At 40.3% G+C, this 25,214-nt stretch overlaps 1 protein-coding gene across 1 annotated transcript in view; it reads left to right on the top strand.

The window, feature by feature from the left end:
• USH2A (usherin) overlaps positions 1 to 25,214 on the top strand; it is a 534,204-nt gene that overhangs the window by 187,619 nt on the left and 321,371 nt on the right. Inside the window, exons 23-30 of the mRNA XM_018556052.1 lie at positions 267 to 397; positions 8,543 to 8,603; positions 8,804 to 8,905; positions 11,307 to 11,495; positions 13,234 to 13,364; positions 17,281 to 17,554; positions 20,674 to 20,877; positions 22,260 to 22,340. Coding sequence (XP_018411554.1) covers positions 267 to 397; positions 8,543 to 8,603; positions 8,804 to 8,905; positions 11,307 to 11,495; positions 13,234 to 13,364; positions 17,281 to 17,554; positions 20,674 to 20,877; positions 22,260 to 22,340 — 1,173 coding nt within the window. The remainder of the gene's footprint in view (positions 1 to 266; positions 398 to 8,542; positions 8,604 to 8,803; positions 8,906 to 11,306; positions 11,496 to 13,233; positions 13,365 to 17,280; positions 17,555 to 20,673; positions 20,878 to 22,259; positions 22,341 to 25,214) is intronic.

The raw sequence follows: 25,214 nt of genomic DNA on the forward strand, positions 1-25,214 counted from the left end.
AGCAGTTTTACAGAGAGGCAGTGGGTGCTGGAGCAGCAGTAAATGTGTCTATTAGGGGGTGGAATATGAGTTTTTCTTTTCTGACAAGTTTGTTTTAATAAACTATTACCTGCATCTCTACACCTGAAAAAGTTATCCAGGGTCACTACCATAAGTCACGTGGCTTGCCGCAGTAACCTGTGCCTGACTGCATTTCTCTGGTGCTCACAAGACGACTGACACCATATAAGTAATTATTATAACTCCCTTCTCTTCCTGATCAATAGGTATTAAAATACAATTCAGGACGAAGGAATCAGACGGGTTGCTGGTGTGTGCTGTGTCAGCGGGAACTCAGGAAGAATACATTGTGCTCCAAATAAGACGAGGGCGCCTTTACTTCCTTTTTGATCCACAGGTAAGAGTCAATGAGCAAACCAGTGAAAAAGATCTCTATCAAGCCTCCCAAAGGCATCTGGTACATTTAATGGTCTCAGATGATGAGGCATTCGCTGTTTCCATTTTTCCTATTGATCCAGGTTAATGGGTTCTTTAAAACCTTTGAAGATTGGAGTTCTTTGGGAAGGAACTATTGAAACACCTGAGGCTGTTTCCAATTTAATTAGTTATCTATTTACTACGAGCTTCCATTTTAAGGATAACGCAGGCAAGAGTGAAAATATGTTGACCTTGATAATAACGTTGTATTAATCGTTTTTCATTTCATTCATCTTGTGTTTCCTGTATGTTTTCATTAGTAATTCTTTTTTCTTATTCCATGAACAACAAAATTAGGCTAAATTCTTATAATTAAGAAAGATTAGGATATAAATGTCCTACAACACAGGAATGGATAGTTGTGTCAAAAGCTGACCAAGTATGGACAGGGAATGAGGGACAACCAATAAAGGTTTTAATTGGAGGGGTTGGGAAATCACTTAGGGAAACTATCTGTAAAAAATAAGTCAAGGCATTGTTTATTTTTTTTTACAGATATACCATGACCTGGATGAATGAGAACCTTCACGGACACACTTAGGGAAACTGGTTTAAAAAGTATTGTTTTAGAAAAATGCAAAAGTGACCATATTATCAGTTTGCAAGGTCCCCTTTAGAAATGTTTAGTATTCCACATGTCAAAGTGAGCTTACACAAAGCCACTTAAATCACTGGGGGAAAAAAAAAAAACATCCCTTGCAGTGGGGCTGCCCTGGGACTGCTAGGGTTACCCAACCCTTCATTAATGTCTAGGAGACCTGTCTGAAGAACTTTTACTTGCCTGATCCCTGCACCCACTGGCTCCACGATTGGTGTCTGTGGGCTCTTCTTCCCTATACTGCATTAGTTGAAGGCCTGATGATGATGCAGTGATGATGCTGATTGGTGGGGAAGCAGGGATCAGTCAAATAAAAGTCCTTTACTCCGGACCCCTAGACATTAACAAGCAGTTAACCCTTCCAGTGCAAGGGTAGTCCCACTGCAAAGGGTGTTTTTTTTCCTTTGGCTTTAAGGCTTTATAGGCTTTAAAGAGGCACTGTACTCATATCTTCAAAATTACAACAAAGGTACCTTTAAAAATGTTTAGTAATGACAATCTACAAACACATACTTATAGATAATTGCCGGCTTTTTATTTTTTGTATACCTTATTTTTCTTTTCTTCCCAGCATGGAGCATGCCGAACTGTATGCTGATGTGATTTTTAGTCAAAGGGGGGAAAGGTCCACTGTAAGGCAGCTCATTCATTAAAAACGACTGCCAATGCATGGAAACAAAACAAAAGCCCAACCTGCACCTTTTTTCTAATGTATTGCACCAAAACATGTGGTATTTTTTGTCATGTGGAGTGGGTGCATTGGCACTAACTGTAGTCGTTTGCTGAGGTGGCTTTATATATGAATGGCATTGCACTGCATAACGTGTTGTCCCACAGCTTATAGCTATAAAGGGTTGGCAATGCAGCAGCATATGCTGATGTACTGTTATGTCTTTTGATCTGTAGATGGCGCTGTGGTGGAATGTTGGTCTCTATGCTTACATATCTACTGTATGATACATAGGATTTTTTCCTATCTATATGCTTCCTTATAATGCTGTATTCCTGTATACATACATGTATTTTCCTACTAAGCAAGTTAATCTTAGGGGTTATTCACAAAGCTAGCCGCAGGATCAGCCGAAGCTTTGGCTGATCCTTCGGCTAGCTTCGGTTGCGGGAGCCCTTCAGTTCAGTCGAACGGAAGGGCTGCTGTACGGGCTATTCGCTATAGCCCGTACAGCTCCCGAAGGCGGCCGAGCGGCTCAGCCGAGCCGAAGGCATATGCTTCGTCTCGACTGAGCCAAAGAGACAGCCAAAGCGGGGTGAAGGCAAATGACAGCAGGGCGGAGCCAGACAGTTGTAATGATAGATCAGCGTCCTCAAATAACCTGGGGGCGAGTATCTGTCATTAAACAATAACAACTGGGCGGAGCCAGCCATGACATCATGGCCGGCTCCGCCCAGTTGTTATTTATTGGCTGGCACAGGCCAGAGTCTTCTAGGAGAGGAGCTAAATGTGTTATTTATCTACATTTTGAAACATTTTTTTTCCAACTTTTTTTTCCACTTTTTTTTACTATTTGCTATTCTGCTCGGTACCACGGAGGTGGTATGTGAATAGGGACGAACGGCAGCGAGTGAGCTGCCGGAGCTTTAGCTCAGCCGATGTAGATGTTGGATCAGCTGAGTCTGATCCAACATCTGCACTTCTGCACTTCGGAGAAGGCTATATTTACCTGCTTACCCTGCTTATACCATAGGTAATAATAGGCAGACTGTGAACTGGCCCCTAAACCTTTGAAAGCCCAACTCCAGTCCAAATTCTCTATTAAGTTTTTGCATAGAGTTTGTAAGGGTCAACTTTTTTTGGGAGATATTATCCTGCCTATTAGAGGATTGTCAGACAGAACAGGAAGTGAAGGAGAGCCTCCCCACTTCCTGTCTATTTGACCATTGTCGATCATAGCAGGAACAAGGGGAAATCCCCCCAACAGGCAGAAATAAGAACACATTTGTGAGTAGACTGAGACAGTTGAGCTATTTATTGCTGTGTTTATATGATGTCTACTCACTTCCTGTCCAGGTGACAGATGCCAAAAAGAACAGGAAGAGAATGTAGATCTACTTTATTGGAAAACAGACTGAATTTAAAATTTAACAGAGTTCCTAACCCTTCCCTCCTCCATAAACTGAAATAAAAGCCTTGGCAAAAGTTTTGCTTTCCAGTGCAACTGAAACCAACAGTTTTTTGTTTTTTAGTTTTAGATGAGTGGGGAGGCATTAGAACACCTGTCACATTTTTATTGCTGTCTGTGTCCTCATTAGGAAGATTCCCCTCTCTATTTCTCCTCTTGACAATTATCACTGAAAGTGAAAGAAAATCCAAAATTTTGGGTTGTCAGCAGAACTGGAATAGATGGGGAATCTTCCAATGGGGACACTAGTCTGGTGACCCTGCTGACCACCAGGGAATTACACTATGGATGGATTTCCTTTCACTTCCTGTTGTGGCTATCGTACGGGAAGTGAATGGAAATCTCCCCAATGAGACACAGAGGGCAAAAAAACTTACAGAGGTTATAACCTTCTGTAACGAGCCCCTTGCTCGCTCGGTTCCACTCTCCCGGCACTCCTTAGATTTCAGACCGCAGCGTCTGATATTTCGGACATCCGATAATTTGGGATTCGAACTTCAGCTATGTGCTGTAGGCTGTATGTAAGTTCAAACAGGAATCTGCTTTATTGGATGCACATACACACTTATATAAAACAACAGTTTGAAGGTGGCCCAACCGACCACCTTCCTATTGGTCAACTGCAAACTATCCTCCAGTCCTCACCTAGGTCCTCTCGGCCATGCAAATGAGGACTCGAAACAGGGCAAATAGGGATTGGTCCATAGTCTCTAGGAAGGAGGCTAGCCCTCAGGCTCCTCCAGCAGCCCCAGTGACGGTTCAGTCCGTCACATCTCTATTTCTCCTGTTGACCATTATCACTGAAAGTGAAAAAAAAAATCCAAAATTTTGGGTTGTCAGCAGAACTGGAATGGATGGGGAATCTTCCAATGGGGACACTAGTCTGGTGACCCTGCTGACCACCAGGGAATTACACTATGGATGGATTTCCTTTCACTTCCTGTTGTGGCTATCGTACGGGAAGTGAATGGAAATCTCCCCAATGAGACACAGAGGGCAAAAAAACTTACAGAGGTTATAACCTTCTGTAACGAGCCCCTTGCTCGCTCGGTTCCACTCTCCCGGCACTCCTTAGATTTCAGACCGCAGCGTCTGATATTTCGGACATCCGATAATTTGGGATTCGAACTTCAGCTATGTGCTGTAGGCTGTATGTAAGTTCAAACAGGAATCTGCTTTATTGGATGCACATACACACTTATATAAAACAACAGTTTGAAGGTGGCCCAACCGACCACCTTCCTATTGGTCAACTGCAAACTATCCTCCAGTCCTCACCTAGGTCCTCTCGGCCATGCAAATGAGGACTCGAAACAGGGCAAATAGGGATTGGTCCATAGTCTCTAGGAAGGAGGCTAGCCCTCAGGCTCCTCCAGCAGCCCCAGTGACGGTTCAGTCCGTCACATCTCTATTTCTCCTGTTGACCATTATCACTGAAAGTGAAAAAAAAAATCCAAAATTTTGGGTTGTCAGCAGAACTGGAATGGATGGGGAATCTTCCAATGGGGACACTAGTCTGGTGACCCTGCTGACCACCAGGGAATTACACTATGGATGGATTTCCTTTCACTTCCTGTTGTGGCTATCGTACGGGAAGTGAATGGAAATCTCCCCAATGAGACACAGAGGGCAAAAAAAAACTTACAGAGGTTATAACCTTCCATTACCCATAGTTTTGGCTTCAGTTCATTGCTCTTTTAATACACTTTCAGCTGCAGTATAAATATATCACCATCCTAACTGGTTATAATTGGTTATGAGTTCTTTAATAGTGTTTTTATTTTTGTATCTTTTCTCTTACTTCTGATGCCTTTTCACATTCGACTTCTTTTCCTGTTTTCAGCATGGCTTCACCATTGTTTTCTCTCTGTAGACTGTAACACGGCTTCCGCTCACCATTTTTCTCTTTTCTAGCATGACTTGTCTCTTAGCTGTTAGTGAACCTGTGCACATTTGACAGTTACTGAAACAACACATTATAAGGCTTAACGAGCGGATCTTAGACATGACTACCAAACTGAGAGCGAGAAATCTTCTTCACGTTCTCGATGCAACATTTAGAATGCTGCATCATTTGTAACAATTTTAACGCTAACTAAGGACACTTTGATGAGACAGCATTTAATAAAATGCTCATTAATTTCATCATTAGCAAGGGTATGCCAAGAAGTAAGCCAGTTCCTTATGTCACGCCCAATTAGCATCTCATGCTCATAATCCCATTAGTATTGTTGAATTCACTAATGGAGAAACTAATAGGCATAATACCAGGGCACATTAATTGGGCATGACACCAGTTCTGGTTTTAATTATTAAACTACAATAATGAAATGCATGTTTGTAAAATATCAAATGTTTAAATAAGGTTGAAGAGGAGATAAAATGTGTCGGAAATGCTGCAGTTTACGCTGGACGTGTTTGGCTTTTCGTTTGCAGCCGCAGGTTTTTTTTGCTGCTTGTAAAGTTTTTCTTCAGTGTTATATGGAGGCCTAAGCTCAGTATGAGAGGAAGAAGCTGATGCAACATAGAAAGTTTCTCCTTGTGGGCACATTGCACTGTAACAGTCCTGTTCACAATATAGAGACAAAAAAGCCAGTACACCTCCTGATGGGTCCATAGGCAACTGGGTGCACATCCTGCTCATCACTGTGTAGTACTTTCCAGAAATGAAAGTGAAACTTTAAAGAAAACTTTTTTTTTTTGGATAGAGTAAGGGAGGTTTATTGCCCTTGTCAGCAATTTTTTGCCATCTGTGTCCTGTTGGGGAGATTTCCTGTGCAATAGCTACAACACGAAGTGAGATGAAATCTCTCCAAAGTGAGGGAAATCACTGGTGGTCATCATGGTCACCAGGACTAGTGTCTGCATTGGAAGATTTCCCATCTACGAGTATTTCTGTTTTGATGACAACCCAAAATTTGGGATTTTATTTTATTTTCAGTGATAACGGTCACCAGAACAAATCGTAACGGTGAATCTCCCTAACAGGGACACAGATGGAATTTAAAACCTGACAAGTATTCCAATCCCTCTCCCAGGGGTGTCCCTAGACTATTTGCCATTTGAGGCTTGCAAATAGTCTAGGGACACACCTGGAAGAGGGGCGGGGGTAGTCGTGCACGTTATGGGAAGGGTGGGCAATGTGCTAATGGTGTATATCAGTGGTCCCCAACCCCCGGGGCGCGGACCGGTACCGGTCCCTGGATCAAATGGTACCGGGCCACGGGGCCCCGCACTGCCGACGGGCTTCACAGTGAGGGGGCGGGTCCTGTGACTCACCTCCCCTCCCGGCCGCGTCCATAGTAACAGGCTGCGGGAGGGATACAGGTTGGTTGCTAGTGGTGCACATTAAGGGGTGGGGCAGTATCTGGCATCCTGCCCAACTCACTGACATCACTGGTTCCTAGGAGCTGGGCAGGGTGCCATCCAGAGCTTCCTGCTCGACTCCTGGCAACCAAAAACACTCTGGTTGCCACAAGCTGGGTGGGAAGCCGGCCAGAGCACCAGTCAGAAATAAGAGCTCTTAGCAACTTAGGACACTCTGGCCAGAAAGAGGACTGCAGACATCATTGGTTGCCATGAGCTGGTGGGATGTCGGCCAGAGCGTCTGCTCAACTCCTGGCAACCAGTGATCTCACTGTTTGGCACGAGCTGGGCGGGACAGTACCTAGATCCCCGGCCAGAGTGCCGGTCAGAGATAAAGCAGCAGAGGAGGAGGCGGGGGACAGAGCTGAGAACCAAAGATCGATCCAACAGCCATGGAGAAAAGCTCACTTGTATGGTAAGCCTGTCATCATGTGCAAGCATGCTGCACAAACTTATACATTAGGGCAAAAACAAAAACATTACAAAGTGGTTTATTTCCATTTTAAGAATAGATAACAAAAGTAAGGATAGCAAAAGTATAAATACACTTCAAATCTAAAAATCTTCTGAACATTGGGAAATTCATAGATGTGTTTCACCATGGCCATTTAAACAAATATGTGCAATCTGAGATGTCGTCTAAAGATTGTAATATATATATTTTTTTCTCCATTGATTAGGACTCAGCAGTGGCTGTAACAACTACAAACGATGGCACTAAAGAATACAGTGATAACAAATGGCATGAGGCTATTGTTACAAGGAGCCAAAACACAGGATACATAACTGTGGACAGAAAGTATACAGGTAGAGTCACATCTCTAAAGACATTATAAAATATTCTGCGTAATGGTAAAAAGGTGATTTATAAAGGAAATCGTAACGCCAAACTCTGTTTTTTAGTTTTGGGTAGATGTGGGACGTGTAAATACTTATGTGATTTATTTTATGTATTGATTGACTTACCTACTTATATTTTTATGTACATTTATTGATTGACTTACCGACCTAATATAACTATATATATACATATATATATATATATATATATATATACCCTCTATATAACCCCCTATATAACTATATATATTTATATTACATCCCACCAGTCCTTGCATGATGCAAAGGCTGCATTCTTTTTTTTTTACTCGCTTTTTCTTTTCTTTTTTCATCGAATGATCCTGCCAGTAACACACTTCCTGCTGCTGTGACAAATTATGTTCACTTTCTGTACAGTATCTATGGAGGGGCAGCACTGCAAACCTGGGCTGTTCTCCTCTCCTTTGGTCTACAGAACACTTTCCACTCTCTTCAATTCCATAACATAAGGGGAGGTGTCCTGCAGTCCACAGAAAATAAAAACGAGGCACGGCTAATTATGCCGCTTGGGATTTAAGTGTACAGAACATTAGGAGTCCATTGGATTTTTGACCGAGTCAACACTATTTTTCATACTTCTTGAGAAGACATAACAAAATACTTTTAACTGTTTATTTTAGAGACCAAAAGGAGTCAAAAAGAATTAATTGTTAGATTTTACATACACTTTAACTTGATGAAAACTCTATGTGGCATATTTAGTATATGACATTCACCAAACGTTCACAGGTGGTTAATCATTCTTTGTCTCCTAAAACATATGCCAAGCTATTTTCTCTGAATGCATGCTGCATTTTACTTGCTTCTGACTCTGAAGCTTGTGTACACCAACCCTTAGAGACTGAACAAGATTAATTAATCGGTTGTTGTTGTTGTTGTTGTAAGTGTTCTATATAATTATACTTTTTTTTTATCCATATGGAGGTTGACCACTTGTATGTCACAGACTGATCCTCTGTCTATGTTTTCTTGTTGTCTGTGTCCCCTGTCTGAAGTTATGGTTGGAGAATGATCCACTAAAAAAGCACATTTGCTTGTATTTTTTAGTCCCCTAGTCCTTTAATTTGGTCGTCATCTCTCTCAGACGTCTGCACAGTTTGAGCTCAAGTATACACATAGCATTGCAATGGATCATGGCATCCCTAGTAAGGACTTTGGGTTTATTGTACTAAAAGGCTAGAATGCCAAAAAGCCAACAGAAAGAGATAAGTGACCTAAACACATACTGCTGCACATTACATTTTAGCTCTTGTCCCCTTTCTATCATATACAGCTTTTTTTTTTTACTTATTTGGCATTTCAGTGTAAGCATTTGAGATTTGAGTATTTTAATCTCTTTCTACAGGTTTTGCCTCCTCATCTGGGGCTGGTACAGTGATTGGTGATAACACTGGGGTATACATTGGAGGACTCCCAAAGCACTTTTCAGTAGAAAGAGATGACACAGGTAAGTACATGCATACACACAGTATATGATTGCCGGTCTGGGGTCAGTTATGATGTCATCTTATTTAGCCACCACATAGTCCTGTTCTATGACAGAGGTCTCTGTTGCATAGATTTGTAAATGTGTCAAAGCTAAATATGACGCTCAAGGTGTCTCTATCAAGTGGTCCCTTCTCCAGTCTATAGCATTCTAAACTCTGTAGCTATGTATAGCAATAACTAAATTGAACATATCTGAGAGCACTTTAACTGCCATTGGGAAGCCTGGTCACTCATGTACAAAAGAGGAGTGCTGGGTCCTTTGGTAGAGCAATTAGTGGGCATATGACCTAGTACTTTTTCATGGTTTTAGTTTTTTGGCTGTAGTTGGCAGCTCCCCATCCATAGAAAGGTATGTCCTTGTAGGGATCTTCCAAGATAATAAATGATGAAGCCCCCACCCAGTAGTAAGTGTCCAACATGGTCTTTATTAGATGGAACAGTTCACAAAAGAAAGTCAACACATTTTAGGGGCTACAAAAGCCCCCCTTTATCAGAGCTGAGAAGTGGTAGCTCTATAGGGTGCCAAACCACTGGCTTATATGAGGAATCAATATTTTCCATCACTAATGGCACTCAAAGCAGTGAAGACTTAAGGACTACCACTTCTCCAAGTAGCCTCCAAGTTGGCTTTGCCTTTCTTTTGTTGGACACTTACTATTGGATTGGTATCTCGTGGGTCACTGTACATTTGGTGAAAGCCACGTCTTCAAGTTTGCTCTGCAAAAGTGAAAATATAATGAAATATAAATCAGACTGCATCCTTCACCAAAATCTTGACACAATTGTTTTTTCCCATGTCTGACCCTGCTGCAGAACTCAAAACTGGCTGCAGTTTATCCTTTGGTTTTGATGAGGTTCCCACATTAGTTTTCTTTTTTTCAGGATTTTTTTTTTTATTGATACCTGGTAATCCTGCAAATAACACATATTCTGTCCCAGGGTGGGTGGCAACATTCCCTCTGCTGTATCTGTGGACGAAGCTGCGGTTGCCACCCAGGCTGGACTTTGAACATGTCTGCCATTACTATTAGTTTACAGACACTGCATTTTTGGCAAAATCAATAGTTATTTCCTATACTTGCTGAAAATGTCCTTAGCCTGAAAAGTCACATTTAAGGACTGGTAAAATGTAGGATGTAATGAGTCCAGTTATGTATTCGATAGGAAAATCATTAAAGTACATATAAATGTACTCTGTATAAAACTAGCATTAGTACCCGAATCTCTCACCCCCCCCCCCCTGTATTTCTTACAGTAGTGCTCAAACTAAGAGAGGGAGGAGCAGCACAAGGAGCCTATCAAGACTTTTGCTTTCAGGGAACATGCTTACAGGAGGGCAGAACAGAGCAATGCTCCAATTGCTCCTTCACAGGTTGGGATGGGTCCAGAACCAGCCTACTGTAATCTGTGTTGGTGGTTGAAGGGTTTGTTGTAATGTCTGGCAGGGAAGTTTGGATCATAAGATTGGGTTAACATAATTACAAATACTTTGGTAGGTAAAAAAAATCCCCATATATCTATTTTAATGTTGTATATAGTAGTTTGCCTGAAGTTTATATTTAATCTAAGCATTATAAGTTTCACTGTAGCCATTGCTTCCCATTCTCCCCATATGCAATTCTAGGTTGGTCCACAGCCTCTTGTCACACCATTCTTTAATGTATGTTGATGTAAAACAAGGACTCAATCAAGACCCTTTGGGGCTGATTTATAATGTGTTTGCAGCACATTACTCACTCCATTTGGAAGCAAAGCTCCGAGGCTCCATCTACTGGCAGTAATGTGCAGGGAACATCATGCACACACCTATGTGCTATACATTCACAGCCTATTAGTTAGAGGCTCCATCTAGTAATGAACAACAAACATTGTTGTATATCATCCCCCAAGTATGTTAGATGATACTGAAATTCTCCTATAGTTTCCACTGTGTGTATGGTAAGACTGAAGTGGGCTGGTGATGGAACCAGGGTACACAACATGCTGTATTTTCACATGCTGAGTTCCATTGCAATAGAAAGGATGATAATACAGGCAAGGTGATTTGGCCAGCAGGGCTGCCTACTGCATAACATGACTATTTAAAGGTGTAAATAGCTCAGCAGGTAGATAATTTACTGCCTTAGTTTAAATGTTGATTCGTCATGTTTAAATGTGGTGTTCTCCATGATGAAGTATCAGAAGGAAGAACCATTCTTGGTTCTCAAAGGAACCGATCAGATTACCTCTGATTATCCAACATTGCACTGGGAGGGGAAATTCTCATTGTTTACCAAGAGTAGAAAGAACAGACTTTTTATTGGTCATGACATATCCATGAGTATAGCGCAATACAAGTAAGAAATGTTTTTATATCGTAGGTGACACTGAAATTGTACGGAAGAGTTTTGTCGGCTGCCTTGGTGACATATACATACAGAGACGTGACATCTCTACAGAAGAATGGGATCTGCTGGACTGGGTTATGGCAGAAGAAAGACACAATGTCTACGAGAAGTGGGAAGGATGTCCAGAGACTTCAGACGTTGGAGCACATTTCCTGGGCTTTGGTAATCTCCCATATATGTTTATTGCTTTTGAGCAAAGAAAGCTGGCCATACAGCTTAAGATATTTCTCCTTCAGCCTCACAGACTGAACAGGAAAAATTGCTTAAATTCCCTATCCATGCTAAAGAGCCTGGATGAAGGAACCAGTGGATGTCAGCATATAGGAATAGTGATGGAAGCTAATTGGAAGCCTTCACTCTTCAGCCAGCAATTTTCCATCTGGCTCCTTCAAAAAAAAGTTGATTGAAAACTCAATTTTTTAATGCAGGGACCAATCAGGGATTGAATTTTGGCTGATCCAGTAGCAAATTGACAAAACCTAATCTGTGTATGGCCAGTTTAAGAGACTGAAAGAAAGTGACAGTGAAAGAAAAACTGTCTGTGTTACCCACAGTGTCAAATTGTCACCATCATTGTGATTTTCAGACCTTCTTAGAATAAAACTATCATTGCTGTCCTCCATCTGAAAATACTAGTTACCTGGCAATTATGCTGATCCAATAAATAATACTGTCTGAACTAAGTATCAGGGTAGTCAGAAGTCCTTCTCTGCATACTTGTTCTAGATCAGTGACTCAAAAGGGTCTATTTATCAATTTAACTCCAGGTTCACACAGCGGTCATGCATTTTTCACATAAGATTCCATTAGAACATGTGTGAATCCTGGATGAAAGTTGTGTGAAGCTTTGTTGAAAACATTAATAAACTGACCCCAAAGAACTGAAGTCAGTGAGTCAGCATGACAACTAGGCAGCTAGCAGAGACCAATAATGGCAGTTTTTTTTTTGTTCCTGTGGAAGCTGGGTGGGAATTAGAAACACTATGCAGATATAAATGAAGACACACATTGCGCTATTTTCATTATATCCTTAAATGTACCTTTGTTTTAATGCAAGTAGTGTAAACACCTGAATTTGACTCGGTATCAACCACTTGCAGTCCCTGTTCAGCTGAGCTTAGACTGGGATTGGACAAAGCAGCACAAGAGGCCCACATAAAGAGCATGCTGATTGGAGGAGAGAGCAATGACAGTGAAATAGGCAGTCACAGATGTGTTGTTTCTTCTTTCATTGTCTAGTCACATGGTGGGGCTGCAGAAGAGATTAGTAAGTGAAAGGATCTGTAAATCTAAGTATTGGCTGGACAGAAATGCAAATCCTGTTGGTAGGTGGGACAGCTTTCATAAATGTATTTTATCTCTGTATTTAGCTGTTTGCCTTGAATTCAGCTTTCATTTGCAAGGCTGTGTAAATATGCATTGTGTCAAGTGTTATGATTCTGCTGATTGCCAAGTTGGCTGTCTGACTTTGGCCATGCAGGTCGCAAGCTGATTGTAAAATCTCTGTGTGATCTTTTAGATTTGCTATAACTAGATTTAAGTGAGGGCCGACCTCAACATTCTGCTTACATCCAATTACATCCAATCAGGTAGGCCCTCATACTACCTAGTTATTAGTTAATCTAAAGGAGGTTGTCCATTGTGTGGCCAGCTTCAGGCTGTTGCCAATAGTCATGTAGCTCCACAAATTTTTTTTAATTTAGTTAAATGGACATTTGTATTTGTTTGCATTTATGAAAAATTTGCGTTCAATTTTGAAAATTCGGATGCATCCAAATGTCCGAATTTTGTACGAATATCAATTCGGAACTAAACGAAATGTACATGTCTACTTGCCATTGAAAGTATAATAGAGACCCAATGTGGACATTTAACATGTAATGTTCCTGTATCATCATAGGATTCCTGGAACTTTATCCTGATGTATTTCCTGGTGGTCCAAATGTTGAAATATCTTTCATGTTTAAAACTGACCAGCTGAGAGGACTGCTGCTTTTCATGTCTGGCAAGGATGGACTGGACTATATCCTGGTAATTATAATCTGGTTGGCTTAGTAGCATAGGGAAACATGTGCTATGTGCAAAGTAACCGATAGCACCCAATCAGACTTGTTTCACATGTGATGGGCTGCTTTAGATTACCTTTATAGAAATAGAAGCCTATACACCTATGATAACCTCTATTAACATTTATACCTCAATATGGAGCATATATATAAGTACTAGTAAATAACTTCAAACTGATCCTGCATCAACTTTGAAGTTACTGTGTTCTGTTTCCTCTAAACTTGTAGCTATAAGGTTACCTGTGTAAGAAAACTATTATTGATAATACACACACATACATGAATGTTAAAGTTTGTTCCTGAACAGAGGTCATTGCTGTCTAGATGTCCAGGCCAAATATAGCAATGTCAGCATGTGTTTGTTATTAACACTGTGACTAATTTGCATACCACAATAATTTTTATATTTTTTTAAATACGTGCAAGGCTTTTATTTGGTACACCGTTTAATAACAACTCTGATCTATTTTTTTATTTTATTATTAGAGGCTTACAGTTATTTCAAAATGTGATTATTTTCAATGTTTTTTTTAAATATTGTAATGGTGTATGAAATATACAGCATTAAAAGGATAAAAATAATCATTTTCTGGTTGCAGTGGCATCTGCAGTGAAAGTTAAGTGAGCTCCTAACTTCCAAGTGGGCTGACAGTGCAGGTATTTTTTGTACTTGCAGTGTTTTTTCAGAGCAAACTTAAGCAAATGTGCATGTATTGAAGAGATGTATTATGTACTTTTATACCAGGCATACAGTTTGGGGATGATCTGTAAAACTTCTGCCCACTGGGCGAATGCCGTTCACATGGCATCCTGCAACGAAATGGAACCAAGCATAGGACATTCCCTTGTCCGCCAGGTAGAATGGTTTAATAGCTTGTCCTTCATTATACATGATGATGTTGGAGACACTGTGACCAAATAAGCAGCAAAGAGAAGTGGCTTCATGGGACCATGAATCACTTGAAGAAATGTCACCAGCACACCAAAAATCATTTCCGGATAACCATGTGATCATTTAATAAGAACCATGTCAAGTGAAAACAAGCGCTTTTTGGGCCACGCGGGGTCCCTTCATCAGGCTTAACATTTTTGGTGTGCTGGTGACATTTCTTCAAGTGATTCATGGAACTATTGGTGCCATCCGCAGTCACTACCTGTCTTTGGGGTATCCGGTAAGGACTGCAACAAGTTTTCCTATAGCTTCATGGGACCAGTCACATGCAAAGAGGAAGTCTGCAGGAGCAGGAAATGAGATAAGTATGCCCTTACTCTACAACAACATTAGACTGAACAAGCTATTAAACCCTGCTAACTGGAGAGAGCACAAGAACATAATATTATACTGCTGACCGGAGTTCAGCCTTAATCACAAATTACAGTATACCCAAAAGATTCTAGAAGAAAGATTACCATGTCTTTTAACAGGCACCATTCCGTGTCCACTGTCCTGATTTTCATTCCCCTAACCAAAATCTTGAAGCATAGAAAGCCACCCAAAACCCATCACATCCTTTTAATCTAAATATTTATCATGTAAATTGGTCATACATGGCTTAAAGTGACACTAAACTCAGGAGTTAAATCTTAAAAACGAATTCAAGTTCTTCAACTATTAACAAAACTGTATCTTATTTGTGTATCACTCGGCTGTAGAACCTCAAATAATCTCTGAATTGGTGCTGACACTGTCCTTCCTTCTGGATGGTGGCTACTTTTGTTCCCCATGGTCCCTGTGTGTTGTAAAGTAGTCACTGCTCCAAGCTCACTCCTGTGGTAGACTACAATCTTAATACAAATTATTAACTAAACGTGAGATTGTAGTCCATCACGGGAGTGAGCTTGGAGCGGTGACTACTTTACAACAAACAGGGACAATGGGGAACAAAAGTAGCCACCCTCCAGTAGGTAGGGGAAGGTCAGCACCAATTCAGAGGTAATTTGAGGATCTACAGCCAAGCGATACACAAATAAGATACATTTTTTGTTAATAGTTAGGGTACCTAAAGGCATATTCAAGATTTAACTCCTGAGTTTAGCGTCACTTTAAATTTCTTCAAATTTCTGCTAAATTGGCCAAAATTCAAGCCACGGGTGTCACTGTTGGCACCACTTGGCTGAACAAACTTCGATTACAAAAGGAGCTAGGTGGAAAATTGAGTGGTGTGTACCAGTTGTCTGAATACAATAGTCGGCAGTGGTGATTCCCCCATCCTCTATCCTCTCATTCATCGAGGCTGAGCAAGAGAAATCTAGCCATGTATGACTAATAAGTCTTTGATGTAGACTCATACTTGCATCATCAGCTCTTATCTCTCTTGTACAGAAGTGTGGCTCAGAGCTTTATGCAAACTACAAACCCATTATGAAAAAACAGTGATAAATGATGGGTTACTGGCTTACACACACACACTCACAAAAAGATAATTCCTTGTGCTAACAGGTGAAGTTTTGAAAAGTTATTTCAACAGGATTGCATATTGAGAACAATTCACACTTTTACGTTTCCCTATGTATTTCAGCCATGCAGGCAATATCATTGTATTTCATTAATGGAAGTGCTATGCAATATCTTAAATGCACGGAGAAAAATAAATGTAAATCACACACCCCTTAGATAAAATATCACCTTTGGCCTTTTAAGAAGGTCAGAACCAGACAAGCTAGCTGAGGCACTGCTCACTGTAGGGCACTCCGATTCTCTCAGCCACCCTCACCACTTTTGATAAGTCCCTGGATTTGTTTGATCATGGTATGCAGGCGGCACAGCCTCCTCCTCTCCATTACTATATGAATATATTGTATGAATACCTCTTGCTTGCTCTTTCTAGCAGAGTTCTTTTGGATGTAAAGTGTCTGAAGGTTATTTGCAATGTGAATTGAGGTGTAAGGTGGTACAAGTTAATCAGTCAGGCAGCATCTACCCACATTAATCCATTAACTGGAATATGGGTGAGCCCTATGACCAGCAGCTGCATCACATCCTGTTGATGTCTCCATTGGCTCTGCATTAAAGTCCGGGCATCATGGTGTCAACAAAAGGGGTGGTGATAAGACATGTTGAAGACCAGCATGCGCCGTGGCTTCAGAGGAACATGAACCTGTGGGGAAGAAGATTGCTTGACCTCAGATTAAGGTAAGTATTATTGGGTGTTAAATAATTTATTAGAATTAACACACAAGCAAGACTGCTAAGAAACAGGGAGTGGAGGCAGTTTTGTTTTACAGCTACATGGCTGGAGTACTGCTTTAAAGGACAGCTTACATTTTTATAGAAGTTGTCCTTTATAAGCCCCTCTTCTCACATGGGGGGAACTCACAAAAACTGGAACAGACCGAATCTGGAGTATTTGTCCATAGCAACCACTCAGTTTTTCTTTTCAGCTTGTTCAGTTAAGCTTTGAAAATGAAACAGAGAAGATGATGGGTTGCCATGGTCAACTGCTCCAGATTATGTGTGCTCCAGTTTTTATCAGTTCCCCTCATGGTCTTTTTTCAAAACAGTCCCACCAGGCCCTGGAGCAGGCATATGACTCCGCGCATGTGCAGCTGCTGCGTTTTGAAGAAAACACTATGCACCTTTGGTGAGGGACACATTGAAGATATCAGGAACACGAATGCAGGTAAGAATATACCCATGAGGAATCCACAAAATACACAGCATAATAGTGAGTCAGCTTCATGAAAATGCCATAATTGGTGCCAAAGGGGTGAATATAACATCTTTATATGAAGTATTTAAGGTATTATATACTGTGTGTGTGTACACATAAATTTATATTAATCCAATCAAACTTTAAAAATGTAGATTGATTTTAAATAACCCTCTTTGTGCAGAAAGGCATGCATTATCCTCAGTCATTTTTTTAAATTTTTTATTTCAGGCTGAATTAAACAATGGGATTGTAACTTTACAGTGTAAAACAAAGATGTCTCTGACCCGAGTGAACTTGTGGGTTGGACTCTCTTATTGTGATGGCCGATGGAACACAGTCTATTTAAAGAGAGAAGGTTCTGTGTTTTCGGTCCAGCTCAATGCCTTGGTAGAGCGGGTCATTGACTCTGCAGCATCACAGATAGAAGCCATCTCAGCAGTCTATGTCGGAGGAGTCCCAGAGACTGTGTGGAGCTCATTTCCAGAACTTCATACACAACAAGGTAAGTAGAGCAACAAGTAGCGTTAATCCACGCCTAAAGCAAATTTAAAGAGAACCTGTGCTCCATTTTAATGTTTGTAAAGGCTTTATAGTGCTGCCATCACAAGACACCTGCTGTTACCTTTTATTAACTAGCTAAAACTTCTTCGGTGCTCCTCTCTTTTTGGTTTCATTTTGTTAATAGGGCATGACCTACAATTACTGCATAGCCTTGCCAATGGCCATTCCAGTTTCTAATGAGACTAACTCCATGGTCAGTAAAGGCACTTTTATTGGACCGTAGAATGGCAATTGGTGGAGCTTAGCCATCAACTCAGTGAAAGTCATGACTCGATAACAAAGTGACTCTAAATTAGAATGGCACAGAAGAGGCTCTTCTGACGTAAACCAGATTTCTTTTTACTTTACCAGATCAAGAGGTATTTCTTTTTGCACTTATTAAACAGATATAACATCATGCTTTCATTGGTACATTTACCAAACCAAAAGGGACCAAATATGAGAAGTTGATTGTTAGAGTTTACACACACTTTATGTGCTCATAAACAATGACTGCCACCAAACATAGGTACTTGGAGATAGGATGACCTTATTTTACAAGATTGAAATTGTTCCTATAATATAATGCAAGGGGTGTCCACTTGGTGTATTAACACATACTTTTGGCTAATAAAAGCACAGATCATTATGCCACTAAGGATGCGATTTCGAGTATGCTAAAGAGCTGCGCAACAAGTTGGCGCTATATAAATCCTGTATATTAATAATAATAATAATATGCAGCCGAACGTTTGACCTGAACGTACATGTTCACAGTTTGCCGAACATCGGTTTCTAAATGAATGATTTGAAGAAGATGATCCGGAAGAAGTGGCCATTGTGAGTCACGAAACACGTTGAAGGTGTTTTACCTATATTCATTGATGTAAATAAAATCCTTTTTACAACCATATAGGTTGAACTTGATGAACTTATAGGTTGGACTCTATGGACTTATGTATTTTTTCAACCTGTTTAACCAAAAAGCCAATCTTGGACTCTCTCAATGGATGGGTACCTCTGTTGACCAATTTTTTTCCACATTTTTGGGACCTCCACTATCCACAAATGAATGACTTCCTGTTGCAGCCACAAGTCATTCATTTAGTGGCGGTTTCACTATCACTAAATGAATGGCTTTCTGTTCCTTCATTGGTAGCTAGGATGCTGGTGGCCCACAGTCATGGTGCACCATCACAACCAATGACTAAGGATAAGCGTCTGGTATACATTTTTAAGGGGAACACCACAACTTTTTTTGCTTTTTTCCCCATAAGAGACCCTAATCTAGGATAAAGGTCTAATATCGATTTTAAATTGAATCCCTGCTTGCTTTGTTCACAAACAAAATGAGAGCCCATTTTACATTCCCAGAGCCAGGAAATGTCATTTAGCTGCAATTTGAATGATTTTTTTTTACATTTGTAAATATCACTTTTCCACACATTTCGCTTGCAGATGTAGAGCTCTTCCCAATGATATTATTTAAAGAAATTGTCTATTTTCAATGTTACCCTTTATGCTGCATTAAAAGACTCTCTAGCATTCAGTTGTTTAGTGAACATCCAGCAAACCAAACTTTGCTTAAGGTTTACTCATCACTACTGTATATGCCTCATCTGTTCTGTTAAAGGATCAGGTGCTATCTCATGTCTATGGCCACCTTTAGGTAAATAAATCAACAATATAAATCATAAACTGTGGGTCAGTCTGCTACCTGTTTCATCCCGTATAATAAAAAATAAATTAAACAACATTGAACAGAGAAAGCTGGGTGCGCCCATAATGGTTATGATCTCATGCAGACCTGGAATACAGAATTGTATACTGCACATGCTTTTCTGCATATCCCATCAGCATTTTATTTGTCTGAAAAATCCTCATCATCCAAGCTTCCAGAGGGGCCACGAAACGCCGGCTTAAATGTGTAATTGAGCGCAATGCGTTTCAAAGGTCAGCTTTTAACTATATGAAGTCGGGGCAATTTAATTTGCAGGCTTAATTATAAATGGTCCACACAATGATGACTGTATGCCCAGTAGATAAACCAGGAGAGGTGTCATAAGAAGCTGTATTCCAGTGCTGGAAGATTTAATTACCAGGGATACATCAATAATATTTTTCATATAATTGTGTCTGTGCGAAAGGAAAAATTGAATAGCTTAAGGCAGTAGTAGTTAGTTCCAAGTTTCTATTTTCTCCCCTGATTTATTTGTAGTGGTACAGGAGATACATGCAGGAAACTAGACATTGGTATATAAGATATAGCGATAGACAATTCTGCTTTAAAATGGTAAGTGTAAGTAAAGCCAATTTTTTTTGGTTGGATTAAGCAGATAATGGTCCAAATCCCTGTCATTTTTTTCCCATTAGGGAGATTTGTCTTCACTTCCTGTCCCACAGATACAACAGGGAGTAACAGGAAATCTCTGCAAACCAAGGGGAATAAAATCTTAGTTGCCCTTTTAAAAATTTCCTCTACCCTTTCTCCATGACAAATGTTTAATTTCCCATCATTTTCTGACTGTTCTGGTGGGGGGGGGGCATCAGGGAGGTGGCCACAGCATCCTAGGTTGCTAAGAGCTCTGTCGTCAGTGGTTGCCAGGAGCTGAGCGGGATGCTCTAGCTGGCATCCCGCCGAGCTCAAAAAGATGGCTGAACTGTTCTTACATTCTTTTTATTAACCTTTATTTATATTATGCACAATGAACATGCATAGCATTCATGATGAGTTTCTTGCGTGCACAAAACAATGAATGGCACCCCAAGCATAACACACATTTTTCACATGCTAAATGAACCCACAGAAAAGCGTGTTATTTTTTGTGCACATTCATGCGATTACCCAGTGCGAATGGAACACTCTTTCAGCTCTAAGTGATTCTCTTGTTACTGTAACAAAACGTTCAGTTGAACCATTGGGATGAAAAAAATACTTTTGGGAAAAATTTCACAATAAAAATACCAAATATAACACATGCTCAGTGAAGACATGCTGTGGTTCTTCCAAAGTAGACATAATAATCTTTGTATTTCTTTAATACAATGAGGAACTGAGCATCGATCTTATTGCATTCGCAGGTTTTGGTGGCTGCATGAAAGATATCCGATTTACACAAGGTGCCGTTGTTAACATTGCATCTGTGTCCAGCACCGCTGTCAGAGTCGATCTGGATGGCTGCCCATCAACTGACAGCTCCGTTAACTGCAGAGGGAATGACTCCATCATAGTCTATAGAGGGGGAGAGGAAACAGCTCATGATCACAGCCTGCAACCCTTCAAAGGTACAGAAAGGAGATCACTCCTCATCAGCGGGGACCACAAAATTCTTAATTCCGTATTATCTGTAGAGCTGCTTAGTGTGAGATTAGGTATTGGCTAGATGTAAAATAATAGTAGATGAACAATCACTGACTAGGACAATGAATAAAACATTACAGCTGTAAGCTGAATCTTACTGTTATTATTTTACAATTGTGCATTTTATTAATGTGAACCTGTCTTTAGTATAACAAAAGTGAACAGTGAGACAGAGCTATCTTTTAAAAGAAGAATAGGAATAAATGCCCTTCCAGTGGTTGTAAGCAAAATCTTAGTGCTATCTAACACTTCACGGTGTGCCTGATAGCGTCCCCCCTACTGCAAACTTTGCTTCTTCCCACCAACCACTACATCTCTGCACATTAAAATAAACCTGTATTGGAGGATATATGTAGGCTTCTATTACTGATGTCTCCTTCTAAAAATGCTAACTGCCCGGCTGTCATACCTATCCAGTGGTTTTTGTATTTTGGGAGTCCGAGGCACTATATCTGATACTCTCTAATAGATTTAATGGATTGAAAATCCAGACAGACATATGAACAGCCAGAGAGAGGGTGTGGAAGAGTCACCCTTCTGACTCATTTATGTGTGTATGTGTAAATTTAGGCTTGAGCGATTGAGATCTGTAAACAACATTTTTCCCTTTTTTTTAACCAAAATGGCTAAAGCTGTACTTAGCCACACTTAGCACACACAGATGGATGAACCTCCCACTGTGTCCTTTGTATTCTAACAGCAGCACAAGCACTGTTTTGCTCAACAATTTTCCAACATGTCCCTTTGACAAAAGTTAACGATCAACTTTTGTTGAGGAGATAGGGCCACCCATAGATATAATTTTGTCCGTTTCCTGCTGATTGCGCTAAAATTCGATTCATGTGTACCCAGCTGAAGAATAGACAGGTAAACAAATACAGGGGAGACTAGAGCTCAATCTGCTGGTTGTAAATGTAATTATGAAATATTATTTCATTTTTTCCTAATTAAAATAAAATATTATTTTTAAGTCATGAGCACAACAACTAAACAAAAAATATATAAAACTACAATACATTCCCATTTTCTTTCCCATGGGTGGTACAGAAGTATTTCCAGAATAGGTTGGCTTTCTCTTGGATACTGTAGGACTGCTTGGGTCCTTCTATCACCGGAACATACCCAAATCACCTCTCAAAGAGTAAACAGATCCATCCAGCTTCTCTTACACCTGTGACTTCAAAGTGGCATTGTAGACTTTTGCAAAAATAGAATACACTTGTCTTTTCTTTCATAATATTCGTTTTCTAGTTATTCATCCTACCAGAGATCGATCTAGATTTATAAAAACATCCCTTTTTTACAGAATACTTGTACAGGGTGATTGCATCAAATGAAGGAGGATCCAGAGCTAGTGATTGGATTAGAGGTCGCTCTAAAGCTGCATGTAAGTATAGAAGATGGAAAGTACATAGATACTACCTACAACACATCCATAGTGCTATCATGTGAGTCTACATGAAATGCAATGAAAGTAACCATGTCAGTCTATTGTCCTTCCACACTTTATTTGATATATATCATCTTATTTCAAGGTATTTGACAATACATGACAATTTTGCATTTTAGGGAACCATGGAACTTATTTGCATACTTATTTATAAAGATGCAATTGTTGGGGTTACCATTCTCATCCTTCATATACTCATGCAGGACAAAGCAGCAGGTTAACTTTAAAAAGAGACCCGGTCGCCACAACAAAGCACCTATTTGTAAAAGTATCTGTCAGAGTTTTAATATCAGCATTGAAAATCTGAAGGTAATCCAACACTTCTGGGAGTGTCAGATTCCAGGACCTCTGGACCCTCTCTGCTGCTCCTCTTCCCTTCTGCTACATGAGCTGCCTCTATAGTGGCTCCCAGCACAGACTCACAAGAGCTTACTTGGCAGTGAATTTGGTGCACACTAGTAGATTAATATTCCTTGTGGCTACTGAAGAATACATTTAAATTAGATTTTTTGTCCAGAGTCAGGCTTTAGTAAAGCAACACAAAGAGGGCTACCTGTAAACATCAAATTCTGGAAGCCTCGTTTTTCGTTTATACATTTGAAGTGACACTAAACTCAGAAATTAAACCTTAAAAATGCATTTAAGTACCTTAAATATGAACAAAAGTGTATTTTATTTGTGTATCACTCAGCTGTAGATCCTCAAATCATCTCTGGATTTGTGTGGACACTGTCCTTCCTTCTGGGGGGTGACAACTTTTGTTGCCCATGGTAAAATATCCACCACTCCAAGCTCACTCCTGTGATGGACTACAATCTTAATACAAATTAGTAAACCAAATGTGAGATTGTAGTCCAGCACGGGAATGAGTTTGGAGTGAGGTCACTACTTTACAACACCCACAGGGATTATGGGGAACAAAAGTATCCACCCTCTTGAAGGAAGGACAGTGTCAGCACCAATTCAGAGATGATTTGAGGATCTACAGCCGAGTGATACACAAAAAATATACCTCTTTGTTAAGAGTTAAGGTACTACAATGCACTTTAAAGATTTGACTCCTGAGTTTAGTGTCACTCCAGTAATTTTTGTAGCCATTTATCCAGTTGCAAAAATGTTGCCAGCAAATTGCAAGAACAGCCAATGGCATCATAATAATTGTCGATGTTCCTGGAAAAGGTTTGGGTAAAGATCAGAAAGACCGGGCGTGGCCAGCAGCCGCATGTAGACGGACGTGACAGGGAAGAGCTCTCCTTCATTCTCCTGATTTTCATCCTCTGGCTTACCTTGCCGATATCCTGCTCCTCGTCGGCTTGTGGGACTAGTCCTCCTGTCTCTCGGGGTCACAGGGTGGGCGCCTTTATCCACAACGATGTCCAAAAAGAAGGAGGGTAGGCAAGGCTGCCCGGCGATCCAAGATGGCGGCGGCGGCACACAGGCTGCGCTCCGGACCCCAAGCAAAGCTGCTGGGGAGAAACTTAAGGACGCAGCAGCGCGGTTGGAGCGCTTTGCACACCATCCTGACACCCCAGCTAAGCAGCACAGGCTATCTTCTCAGGGTGCCCATGGAAAGATCAGAAAGACAGAAAAGAAATGCTCATTATAAGTAGATCTCCAGGAATAAAAGATAAAGTGTAGAAGTGGGAATTTTTCTGATTGGTTCCTAGGAGCTACTGTACAGTATAGTTGCGCTTCATATGGACTTACTGCAAAAACCTGAGCGTGCATTCACCACAAACTGCTCTTCCATAATCTTTCCAGAAATACTTTGGTTTTTCCTCCATCACCCATGATGAAGCTCTTTCCAAGCAGACCTTTCTCATGGTATTGTGATGTCTAATAAATAGTTAAAGGTTATGTGAAATTGATGGCTTTTTTTTATTAGCAAACGGAGGGATATACCGTTCTCTGTTCGTCTTCTCTTTAAATATCTTCATTTTCTATACTCCTTTTTTTTTTTTCATCTGCGTTGATTAAAAATGAATTTCTATGCGAAGGGCTTGCATAAGAGATTAAGCTAAATTCGAGGTTGCAAACTCATTAATGTATCCATATTTCTCATGTTCCATGCCTCGACTTTGCTCTTTAATTGGATTTAAAGACATTCAATACATGAAAAATTAAACTAGGAAGATCAACAATGGCTGGTTTCAAGCGCTTTTGTGTTTTGATATGCACAAAGTATTACAGTGCCATGTGTGTATAGAAAGCGTAAAATATACCTAATTCTTTTGCTTTTCAGACATTGCTGTGTTTGTAAGCATATGAGACCGGACAACACCTGAAATCAGGCTGCATTCAGACTGTTGTGGTGCATTACCGCATGTTTGTTAACATGTGGTATATGATGCTTTAACATGCATTGCAGTAACACAATGCCTGAATAAGATGCCAGTACTCCACTTGGCAGCTTTAAATGGACCTGCAACATTTTGTTTAAGGCAGCATATGTGTTGTTGTTTGTTTGGTTGCCATTCATAATAAATGGCACTGTAACGTACTGCACCTAGTTTTGTGCAGTAACAAGTGGTAAAACACAATTTTTTTTCTAAATGCAGAGATCTTAGGCAAAATCTATCCCATAGACTTAATTAACAAAGCTTTAAGGAGACCCTGACTCTAACCTTAATTAATTGCAGGTAAGTGTATAGAAACATCAAGTATGTTTAATGCTTTCTTGCAGTGTTTTTCCTTATTCATAAACTATTTTTTATTCACTTGCAATGTGCCTTGGAACGTTTTGGCAAACTTGACTCCTTTAGGATGAGCCAATTTCCTAGCACAGTTCATCACATCAAAGTCCTCTCCTCT

The sequence above is a fragment of the Nanorana parkeri genome, unplaced genomic scaffold, assembly GCF_000935625.1.
Source record: "Nanorana parkeri isolate BGI_ZX_2015 unplaced genomic scaffold, ASM93562v1 scaffold1, whole genome shotgun sequence".
NCBI lineage: Eukaryota > Metazoa > Chordata > Amphibia > Anura > Dicroglossidae > Nanorana > Nanorana parkeri.